General features: G+C 43.7%; 1 protein-coding gene across 1 annotated transcript in view; it reads right to left on the bottom strand.

Annotated features, from left to right (window-relative positions):
- hipk3b (homeodomain interacting protein kinase 3b) overlaps positions 1-12,500 on the bottom strand; it is a 37,375-nt gene that overhangs the window by 17,446 nt on the left and 7,429 nt on the right. The window contains exon 2 of the mRNA XM_060878804.1: positions 9,809-11,045. Coding sequence (XP_060734787.1) covers positions 9,809-11,043 — 1,235 coding nt within the window. The 5' untranslated portion in view covers positions 11,044-11,045. The remainder of the gene's footprint in view (positions 1-9,808; positions 11,046-12,500) is intronic.

Raw genomic sequence — 12,500 nt, 5'->3', positions numbered from 1 at the left:
AGAGAACATTAGTGAACAAACAGCATCATGAAGACCAAAGAACGTTGTGGAGAAGTTTAAAGCAGGGTTAGGTTAAAAATTAATATCCCAAGCCTTGAAACATCTCACGGAGCATGATGTACGATCCATCATCCGGAAATGGAAAGAGTATTTCACAACCGCAAGCCTACGGAGACTCGGCCGTCCACCTAAACGGACAGGACGCGCGAGGAGAGCATTAATCAGAGAAGCAGCCAAAAGGCCCAAGGTAACTCTGGAGGAGCTGCAGAGATCCACAGCTCAGGTGGGAGAATCTGTCCACAGGACAAATCCACAAATCTGGTCTTTATGGAAAAGCGGCAAGAAGAAAGCCATTGGTGAAAGAAAGCCATAAGAAATCCCGTTTGCAGTTCGCGACCAGCCATGTGGGGGACACAGCAAGCATGTGGAAGAAGGTGCTCTGGTCAGATGAGTTCTACCAAAATAGAACTCTCTCACTCATCTTCTACCGCTTATCCGAACTATCTCGGGTCACGGGGAGCCTGTGCCTATCTCAGGCGTCATTGGGCATCAAGGCAGGATACATCCTGGACGGAGTGCCAACCCATCACAGGGCACACACACACACACACACTCTCATTCACTCACGCAATCACACACTACGGACAATTTTCCAGAGATGCCAATCAACCTACCATGCATGTCTTTGGACCGGGGGAGGAAACCGGAGTACCCGGAGGAAACCCCCAAGGCACGGGGAGAACATGCAAACTCCACACACACAAGGTGGAGGTGGGAATCGAACCCCCAACCCTGGAGGTGTGAGGAGAACGTGCTAACCACTAAGCCACCGTGACCCCTCAAAATAGAACTTTTTGGACAAAATTCAAAAGGTTATGTGTGGCGGAAACCTAACACTGCACTTCACCCTGAACACACCATCCTCACCGTGAAACATGGTGGTGGCAGCATCATGTTGTGGGGATGCTTTTCTTCAGCAGGGACAGGGAAGCTGGTCAGAGACGATGGGAAGAAGGATGGAGACAAATACAGGGCAATCTTAGATGAATACAGGGCAATCAAGTCTGCAAAAGATTTGAGACTGGGGCGGAGCTTCACCTTCCAGCAAGACAATGACCCTAAACATACAGCCAGAGCTACAATGGAGAGGTTTAGATCAAAGCATTTCACTCTCTAGACGTGCAAACCTGGTAGAGACAAACCCCAAAAGACTTGCAGCTGTAACTGCAGCGAAAGGTGGTTCTACAAAGTATTGAGTCAGTGGGGCTGAATATAAATGCACACCACAGATATTTAATTGTAAAAAAAATTTGGACACCATTTATCACCATTATCGACCTTCCACTTCACAATTATGTGCCACTTCGTGTCGGTCGATCACATAAAATCCTAATAAAATACATATTTGTTTGTGCTTGTAACGTGTCAAAACGTGAAAAGGTTCAGCGGGTGTGAATACTTTTGCGAGGCACCGTACAGCCGTCTTCCACGTGGTATCAAATCCAGTATCCAACGGTTGGTCAAGGTTTCCATTACCATGTGAGCTGAACTACAAGAACACGTCCTCAAATTAGTTCGTCCGCGAGTGGGCGGGGCTATAAATAGCACAGATCACCAATTGGCCGGTGGCTTTTCTCTCAGAAAGATCTTGATCTTCATCAACATTCCCAGGGTTAAAATTCCACCCTTCTCTCTCAGTTCTTGTTGAATTCATGTCTTTTAGCCTTGTAAAACACGTGTGGACTTTTAAACGAGATTCTGTAAACGTCGCACTATTTCGGCCGACACGCGGAGTCGCCCCTTACCCCATGGAGCCACGTGTATTTGTGCATTGAGGAGATCATTTTCTCATCGTCATCATCGTGGTAAAAACAGCTGAGGAGTCACTGAGCTGCAGAGGTTTAATATTTCACCATGTTAAAGACAGAGCCTTTAATGTAGCTCATGTCCAGTGCTTACTGAGGAACTCCACAATTTGTCTATTCTTTCCTTCTCTCGCTCTCTTTTTCTTTCTCTCACTCTCTCTTTCTTTTTTCTTTCTCTCTCTCTTTTTTCTTTCTCTCGCTCTCTCTTTTTTCTTTCTCTCGCTCTCTCTTTTTTCTTTCTCTCGCTCTCTCTTTTTTCTTTCTCTCGCTCTCTCTTTTTTCTTTCTCTCGCTCTCTCTTTTTTCTCTCTCGCTCTCTTTTTTTTCTTTCTCTCGCTCTCTCTTTTTTCTCTCTCGCTCTCTTTTTTTTCTTTCTCTCGCTCTCTTTTTTTTCTTTCTCTCGCCCTCTCTTTTTTCTCTCTCGCTCTCTTTTTCTTTCTCTCGCTCTCTCTTTTTTCTCTCTCGCTCTCTCTTTTTTCTCTCTCGCTCTCTCTTTTTTCTCTCTCGCTCTCTCTTTTTTCTCTCTCTCGCTCTCTCTTTTTTCTCTCTCTCGCTCTCTCTTTTTTCTCTCTCTCGCTCTCTCTTTTTTCTCTCTCTCGCTCTCTCTTTTTTCTCTCTCTCGCTCTTTTTTCTTTCTCTCGCTCTTTTTTCTTTCTCTCGCTCTCTTTTTTCTTTCTCTCGCTCTCTTTTTTCTTTCTCTCGCTCTCTTTTTTCTTTCTTTTTTTTCTCTCGCTCCATTTCTCTCTCTTTCTTTCCTTTCTTTCTCTCGCTCTCTTTTTCTTTCTCTCGCTCTCTTTTTCTTTCTTTCTCTCAATCTCTTTCTTTCTTTCTCTCGCTCTCTTTCTTTCTTTCTCTCGCGCTCTCTTTTTTCTCTTGCTCTCTTTCTTTCATTCTTTCTCTTTCTTTGATTTCTTTCTCTGACGCTCTTTTTCTTTCTTCTGCTCTCTCTCTCTCTCTTTCTCTTACTCTCCTTTCTTTTTCTCTCTCGCTCTTTCTTTTTTCTTTCTTTCTCTCTCTTTCTTTCTCTCTCTCGCTCTCTAACCTGTGACTAAGCATGACTAACAACAGATCACTGATATTCTCAGACAGAGATCTGAGAAGACACTTTGTTCTAACGTCTCTCTGATCCGAGACAAAGCGTCCGACACGACTCACGTTCGACTTCGGCGCCTCATGAATCCACAAAAGCTAAGAATCTTCTTCACGCTTGTAGAGACGCCCAAACCCTGACCCACTCCTCTAACACGTGTGTATTACTGAGACCTGGTCAGTATTTATATTATATAAAAACAGATAAATGTAGATGGGGTTCTGGGGACATTTCCTCTCGGGCTCAAATTGAAATGAACACAAGTACAGACACATCATTGTGAACGGAGTGCGATCACGTGACCATGTGACGCAGACAAGTGACACGCTGCCAATAAACACAGCCGATCCGATCCGAGCTTCGGCATTTCGGGATTTAATTCTAGGTTTAAGCTCAAATCTTAATCAAATCACCCAAAGCTTCTAATCAGCTGTGCATTGTGCTAAATATTCGTCTCTGTGCAGCGACGCTGAAAGCAGCTGTGTGTGAAGGAAATGTAATGCTGTGTAGTTTCATCTGTGTATCCGATGCATGCAAAGAACTTAAAGATTAATTCCCTCAGCTGAGTCTGAGGAAATGCCTCTTCTGGTCATATTTTTCCTCCCGGAACGTAAGAGCAGAAAAGAGAGAAAGTGCGATAAATAAAGCGGCTTCGCGATGACGATCTTTAGAAGAGCTTTTAGAGGAACGGAGCTCAGAAATGATCTTTAAACTTAGTAATGAAGTCATTTCTTTTTTAAATGAGAGTTCAGTAATCCATCTTATCTCCATATGCTCGGTCGTACACCAGATTAGCGTCCTGTGATAAAGGGTACTTCTGAAATCCTGGGCAACTTGCCTGTGCTCATTTTAGTCTCTTTAGCGTGCCAGCGCTATGCTCAGCATTTTGGTTCTCTACACTGGCTTAACTTGTGCTTGATGCACGAAGCCTTACGAGTTCTGCAGAACTTCATCTTGCTTTATTTCAGTAAGAAATAATGCTGCAATCCACTTTACTCCCAATTCAAGAAAAAAGATCAACCCCCCGTTCTGATTCGAAAGCGTTCCGGTGCTTCGACTCAGAAAAAAAACCCGACGCAGGAAGTGAGGTCGTATCTGTGTGTCTGGTCAACACATGAAGATTGACGTCCGTGTGATGAACGACGTGAAACGATGCACTACATTGGTGCTGTAGAACGGGTCGAGGCTGCACCAAGCCTTCCCGAGACCTGAGCAGTAACTAACGGATCTCACCGACTTGAGGAAAGATTTTAATCCTGTTAGAAAGAGAAGAGGTTCGTCTCCCACCGCTCACGTCTGCGTCACTGCAGAGGAACATCAGAAACGTCGAGTACAAAGCGGAGGATCTACACGTCAGCTTCCCGTCCCGCGTGATGAAAGGAAATGTTCTGATAGATGATACAGCGAGACTGGAGCGAGCGCCGATTAGGATTCTTCACTCACTCATCTTCTACCGATTATCCGAACTACCTCGGGTCACGGGGAGCCTGTGCCTATCTCAGGCGTCATCGGGCATCAAGGCAGGATACACCCTGGACGGAGTGCCAACCCATCACAGGGCACACACGCACACACACACACACTCATGCACACACACTACGGACAATTTTCCAGAGATGCCAATCATGCATGTCTTTGGACCGGGGGAGGAAACCGGAGTACCCGGAGGAAACCCCCGAGGCACGGGGAGAACATGCAAACTCCACACACACAAGGCGGAGGCGGTAATCGAACCCCCAACCCTGGAGGTGTGAGGCAAACGTGCTAACCACTAAGCCACCGTGACCCCCAGGATTCTTCACCTTAAAGGAAAATAAAGGTGGTGCAGCTTCTGTGCTGGAACGATTCGCCGCCGAAGAACGTCGCCATCGTATCTGGATATAAACGTTACACGCCTTGACCGTTACGTCATAGTTTTGAATATTTTCTTATTTAAGTGTTTTTATTTGTTACAGATTTTATACACATTTATTTTTCAACATCATTTCCAACATAAAAACCTTTTGTTTTATTTCAATTTTAATGGCTGATCTAAAATAAATATATAAATAAATCCGGCAACAGATCGATATTATCATAGTTTTTAAACAATAATTCAACACACCGCCTTGAAGCAGAGGATTAAAGCAGACACTAATAATTTGTAACCCTTTTCAGTCAATAAAAACGTATTATATAGAAATAAAGGTCTTTTATTTGTGCGATCGATCTAGAGGAAAATAAAAATACACTTTATTTCATGTCTATATTCACAGTCGGTTTTTGAGGAAATCTAACGCGGTGTATCGGCGGAACGTCTTCAATAATCTCCTCCACTTTCCACGACAGCAGCTACGTGTACATGTAGATCTGCTAAACCCAAAATAATCCCGCGTTTTAATAATTCCCGGAGGAGGAAGAGGAGGAGGAGGAGGACTTGGGTGCTTCATTTGGAATTCTATCCTGGGTTTGACATCCAGAGAAAATGGATAATTATGGTTCTTATCTTCCTGAAAGTGTTCTTCATGGAGCTCTTTCTTTTGGAAAAGACCGACTTGTGGGCTTTAGATAGAACCTCCAAGAGATCCTAAAGAGGTTCACCAGAAGAACCCAGAGAATTGGAGATCTGTTTTTTTTTATTTGTCTGTCAGATGAATGTAAGACTGTGTAAAGAAGCTAAAGCAGTTTTATATCTAAATGATTGTTGTTCTACTTGGAGAACTTTCAGACAGAGAAACCCCATGCGGTAGGGTTCTTCACTGAAACCCCATGCGGTAGGGTCCTTCGCTGAAACCCCATGCGGTAGGGTCCTTCGCTGAAACCCCATGTTCTAGGGTTCTTCGCTGAAACCCCATGTTCTAGGGTCCTTCGCTGAAACCCCATGTTCTAGGGTCCTTCGCTGAAACCCCATGCGGTAGGGTCCTTCGCTGAAACCCCATGTGGTAGGGTCCTTCGCTGAAACCCCATGTTCTAGGGTTCTTCGCTGAAACCCCATGTGGTAAGGTCCTTCACTGAAACCCCATGCGGTAGGATCCTTCGCTGAAACCCCATGTTCTAGGGTTCTTCACTGAAACCCCATGTGGTAAGGTCCTTCACTGAAACCCCATGCAGTAAGGTTCTTCACTGAAACACCATGTGGTAAAGGGACAAGAGAATGTTACACATTTTTTATTAGTTTCATCAGTGCTTCTGAATGTTTTTGCATTTGTATAGATTTGATGTAAAAATGAATCAAAAACAACAGAGACCTAAAGAAACAGAGGATGTTGAAACCTCATGAGAGGAACCAGAACGTCCGCTTTTCTTCTAAAAGCCAGGGGGGGAGGAGAGGAGAGGAAAAGGGGAGAGGCGAGGAGAGGAAAAGGGGAGAGGAGGAATAAGCCTCATCCTGCCTACGATCACAGAACAAAACCGTGACGTCAGCTGCTCAGAAATGTCCCCACAGCGTTCTCGCACACAGAGAGCAAGAACCAGAGCTCCTTTCATCCACCCCTTTCTTCTTAAACCACAAAACCCTCAGCTCTCCCCGGCGCCGTTACTCACACCAAAATAAAGCAAATTACACTGTAGATCGGCGAGTGACCCGATCGTGAGACGCTGGAAACTGTTTGTTTACCCGGTTGCCAGATATTAAGCGGATCGAACGTAAATGCACGATGAGGACGAGTTTCGACCTACGACGAGGAAGCTGACGAAGAACAACGTCCTTCTCTCACTGATCATCTGTCTAAGGCAGAAACTGGAGTGTGTACTGTATTTAAGAGGGTGTGGGTAGGTGGGGGGTAAAAATATTGCTTGTTTTTCTTTTTGTTGTTTTGCTTTCATCAATTTTCAGATTACTCAGAAAAGGTTTACATGCGAATGCTTTCTTATTCTAGGAGATAAAGATGTTATGTACAGCAATGACAAAGGAAGTGAGCACATGAACAACTTTTGGCTAATTTTATTTTGTAACTAAAAATAGACAAGTGGCAGCTTTTTCCCCTGGTTGTTAGCGTGAAACCCTGTTTAGATCCACACAAACTCTCCAGTACACACACTGGGATTTTATGTCACGAAGACGAGGTGTCAGTCGGCGCACCTTTCGTACGAGAGTCGATACAAGAGCATCGATCGACTGGTTGGGACCGTAACGTAGGTCCCAAATAACGTGAATTATACGTTCATATGCCTTCGTTTTTAAAATAAAAATGAAAGTCTTTTGCATATTATTGAGCAGAACCTCAGCAGCGTAGTCCAACAAGGAGCTTCGAGAGAAAATACAAAGGATTTCTGCAGAAGTTGACGTCAGCCTCGGCGTGTTTATTTCTTAAAAGAGCTTAATTAGGGTCTACTGGACTTTTCCATTAGCGAAAATGAATAGCAGTCGTTATAAAAAAAAGTCATAAAACGTTGTAGACGCACTTTGTGAGAAAGATCCTCTTTAACTCAAAGAACTGCCATTAAGTTTAAGACAAATTGAATGACAGACCAGGCTCTCACTCTGACTAACACCTTCGGAGAAGGCTGTCTGTATTCCACCTTCTAAAAGCAACAAAAACAGCTGACTATTTAGGTTTGTGACCTTGACCAAGAGGCGATCTCTCCAGCATGCATTTTATCCTGACTCACTTCGCTCCAACTGCCAGAGCACTTCACCATCTATAGAAGTCAAACCGTGCTGGCGAGCCTCCAGTCAGCTAATTTTAGGTGGCTCGGCTCTCCGTGGCTCCTCGTCTCCCCCTTTTCCATCTGTATGTTTGGGTATTTACTCTCACTGGAGAAGCAGCAACAGCAGGCGCAGCTCGACCGTCACCAGCGTGTCACATGCCAAGATATTCGGCTGGAGGTTAGAAGCCGTTCTCGAAGCTGGAAGCTTTCCTCACAGGTCTAAAAGAGCAGCAGCAAGAAGCCGCTCGTTTGTAAATATCCTCCAAATGCCTTAAGTGATAAATACAATAAAAATACACTCCATGTTCCTAAAAAATTAATGTCTAAATAAAAATGTCTTATCTATTAATAATAATTTATTTTTATTTATTATTGTCGATATTATTTAAGATATTTGCGCCGCACTGCGGAGTCCCGGTGTCGAAGCTAATTAAACCAAAGTTGCCGTGTTCTTGACCGAGCTCCCAGTAAGGACATGGCCTGTGGAACAGACTGCAGACTCCATGTAAACATTCTCACAGGACTGAAGCTCTCATTGAGATTAACTGGGTCAGTCTTGATTATGCAACATGTAACTCAGGTTCATTTTTCTTACCTTCCAGAAAGAAACAGCCCAGTCGGCTCAAACTCAGCTGCCACGGCTTGTTTCTGAGTATAAAATGTGCCCGGTTTTGGATTTAAAAAGTTTACGATGCATAATTAGGGCCCAAGTCTATAAACTTCAGTTGTTATTGTTCTTTTTCTTCGGTTATTTTTGCATGCATGAAAACCCACGAAACCTGGCACACGGATCAGAAGTGCTCTCCATCGGGATCTGGCAGAGTCTCGGACGTGGCCGTGTCCATGGGGTTTGTCCCCCTGGGTTTGTCCCTGACAGCGTTCTTTATTGCTGACATCGTTTCACCCACATGAACCAAATTTGAAAGACATCTTGGTCTTTTTAAGACACTTTTTTCACAATCACACCCTTTATCTCCACTCAACAGGAAGTCAGCCAGGTTGGATTTGGAACATTTTTACAGGTACTTGACACTTTTACATGCTACTTGTGAAAGACTCATCAGATTAAAATACAATTTGGTGAGAATGACATCAAGACATTCTAGGCTAAAGCAGTGTTGCTATAGCTAGGCAAACAATTAACACATCACAGCGATCAAACGGGGGGTGTGGCATAATTCCGGTGTGACTTTATGCCATGTGGATCATGGGTAATCAGTGATGTGGCAATAAAACCCATGCTGCTGCAACCTTGGTGCTTGGACCCACCAATCGCTGCTTGCCGTTATGATTTATTTGTCAACGAGAATATTGCAGTTGATAGAATCCAAAACAACCCAACAGAGACCAGGGCGGTTATAAAGGGAAACGACAGACACGACAGCTCCTAGAAAATATTTCTGTGACATTCAGAAAGGAAATGTCCTTTGGACCGTTATTCCTATATTTAGTCTTAGAGGAACATTTGCGAATACAATCACACAATCTTTTGTTGCTACAGAATAAAATTCTGTCTTCTACATTCTCTCGTGGGTGTGCAAACTTTTGCACTCTACTTCTTTACAAATCAAAAGACAGCCATTATTGCACAGAAACAATAAAGTGAAAAATAAAAGTTTTACAAAACATTTACACAGATGAGAACTCACTTAAAAGGAATGTCGTTTAAATTCAATGCGACGTCTTAAAGTTTGTTTACGAGGCTTTAATTAAATTCATCTTTTTCCTGCTAACAGTTATTGCATTTTTTTTTTTCATTTAAAAAAAAGCTATTGTGCTGGAGCATGTTTTCAGAAACACTGCTTCCTTTCCCATACTAACGAGCTAGAACTCCCCTCCTTCTTCTGGCAGTAACACTGTTTTACAGAATTGCTATGTGGTTCCTGAATAGACAGGATGTTTGTCGAATATGACATTTCCTTGCCAGCAGTTTTAGAAAACCTCAAATGTTATTTGACCTGATGAAATTGAGAAAAAAAAAAAACGCAGTATATAAAAAAAAAAAACGTGTTTTATTACTGTAAAGAATACTAACAATAACAGATTTACATTTTATACTGCAATATCTAATATTTAAGACTTCGCATTTAAAAAATATTATATATTATTCTGATATAATATCATATTGTAAAACAACCTGAAAAAAAAAAACCCATCAAAATACACTTGAACAAGTGCAGCCTGAACAAAACTCAAAGACTCCCGCATTAACCTTCCACACGTACCTGTAGTACCGCGACTGGAGGTACGTGGAACAAACGGCTTTGGAGACATGGCTGGCAGAACCAAAATCTATGACTTTCACTCGGTACGGCTGTCGAACTGGATCCACAAGCATAATGTTCTCAGGCTTCAGGTCGGCATGGATCAGCCCCATGGCCTTCAATTTCTTCAGTGCGGTAGCAACCTGCTGAAGAATGGGCCGTATCACCTTTAGAGGCAGCGGGCTGAATTTGTTCTGCTTGAGGAAATCGTATAGGTTCTGCTCAAGCATCTCGAACACAAGGCAGGTATGGCTACGGTGCTGGAAGCACTCGAAAGCCCGCACCAGGTTATGCTCGTCCGCGTTCTCTCCGCTCAGACGGGCCAAGATGCCGACCTCAATCTGGCCTTGTCGCGCGTAGGACGGGTGACTTTTCAGGATCTTTACTGCCACCACCTCACTGGTGCCTCGTTTCCAGCATTTGACCACCTGACCAAAGGTACCACGGCCAAGGAAGTCCAGCACCTCATAGGTGTTCTTCATTGAACAAATCACCTCGTGTTGCACCAGCTGGTAATCACCGTCTCCGTTCCCATTTCCACCTACTTGTTTGACTGGCCCCGCTGCTACGGCTGCCGGGACCGCGACTGGCGGGTTCCCCACGTTCGGTTGCAACATTGCAGGCAACATTGACAGGTCCTCTACTATCTGCATGGCGTTTCCCTGGTTCTCCAACTCCTCGCTCTTACGTTTCAAACCACATCGCTGGGAACCGTCTGCCAAGTTAGAACTACAGTTGTCTTCTTCCTTGTACTCGTCGTTCCCTCCACCGGCAACTCCTTCTCCCCCGCTACTCCCGTTGTCCGCACCCCTGACCCCTCCAGATGCCCCTGTAGCTCCACTGCTGCTCCTGCCTTTTTCCAGATGTTTCGGCTCTTTACCCTGTAAAGGGACACCTCTTCCTTGGTGATGTGCTGCTGCACTGGTTGCTTGTCGTTGTACCCCTTGTACAGCGACAGTCTGCACTGGAAAGTCCCCACGGTGTCTGCCCCCTGCAAAGTCCCGTGTCTTGTATGTCGGTGCAAATTTCGTTGGCTGTCCGATGCCAAGGGCTCTACCATTCAAAAAAGTCAGTGGGAAGGCCCTCTCATGGTAAACACAGTTGTTGGGTTCGACTTTAAGTTTCTTCACACTGCAAAAGGCACTTGTCTGAGTTTGATAAACATGTGGTGGGTAGACCGAGACTTGTGAGGCCATACCTGTAAAAAAAAAAAAAAAAGAAAAGAACCAGTGATTAATATGAGCCACCGCATCATTAAATAGATGATTAAGTGGCACTTTGTAGACATTTTACATAATGAAATTGCTGCATCATAAAATTCACAATGGTAAACATGGATGAAACAGCGCTGTACCACAGGGCACCATGAAAGCAATGCTTTATACACAGGGTACCTCTGACCTCAGGGTCAATCCATGAACCCCAGTGAGGTCAGGCTGTAACACTAACCCCTGTGCCATCATTCCGTTCTCCTATCCAATCAATTTCCCCACTTTTCTCACTGTACATCTCAGGAGTAAGACCTTTTTATTTTGCATAAACTAATCCGCAGACCCCCTTGACCTTTTAAGCAGCTGACCAAAACACTTCAAGAAGAAATACAGAAATATCATTGACCCTTGGTTAGGTTCACAACATGAATTACAGTTATGACCGAATGCATAGCATCATGGAAGGAAATCATATGTGGAAAAAGTCCCTGACTGTAAAAAGAAAAGCAGAAGCACTATGGAGAAGGCAACTTTCACTTATCTTAAAATTCCCCATTAAAGTTTATCCTTTAGAAAGGGAAAAAAAATATTTTTGTTCCCTAAAATTCTATATCTGAGAAGGTGAATATAAGTTTTATGTCTCTGGGAACATCAGACAGACAAGCAACCTTACAACCTTATATATATACATTTTTTTTTAGAAATATCATTTTTACTTGTTGAAAGTCTGGAGTTTGAGGCCAACCAACACCTCAGCAAAGTAGCGGCTTCCTGTAATTTCCTTCTACACGCACTACCGTGTATTGTGTAGGTTCTCCTCTAGCCTTAAAAACCGCCTACGGCATCAAAAACCTGTCAAAGGTTTAAAAGATTTCAAGGATGCAAGGAGGCCATTCCAGCACATTTGTCACTGCTGTCCACAGATTGGAGTGTTCTTTTATCTATATGATACAACAAAGCCAGAACAAATGATCAGATTGGTATCAGAATAGTGTTTGGTGTTGAGGAGGTCATAACCTGAACTTTCTCCTCCCGCAGTCAAGCCGCTCCAAACACCTGGAGAGCTGAATAGCTTCACATGGTCATGTTAGAAGATCCAGTTACTTAGAGACTGAACATGAAGGTAAACATTTAGGGAACAACCCTGTCAGTGTTAACCCCAACACTCCATGGTCCTAAAGAGATCAGCTCTTCCGTTGTAAGGTGTTCACTTCTGTGTGTTCGTACGTGTGTTTCATTTATTCCACTAAACCTTCTCAGTCTCACTGCTAAACAGCCTGAAGCCACTTGCTGAACAAGAAGCAGATTTAACTAAGAACAATGTTGCTGCGTAACATCGACAGATTAAAAAAGAGAAGCTGGTGAGGGGACGATAAGGGGACAGCTGCTAAAACGTAAGTGGGAACAAAACTAACTTGTTTCATGAACTTTCCACAAACTAT

Source organism: Tachysurus vachellii, chromosome 9, assembly GCF_030014155.1.
Source record: "Tachysurus vachellii isolate PV-2020 chromosome 9, HZAU_Pvac_v1, whole genome shotgun sequence".
NCBI lineage: Eukaryota > Metazoa > Chordata > Actinopteri > Siluriformes > Bagridae > Tachysurus > Tachysurus vachellii.
The sequence above is the reverse complement of the archived record's forward strand: the minus strand, read 5'-3'. Positions and strand labels throughout refer to the sequence as shown.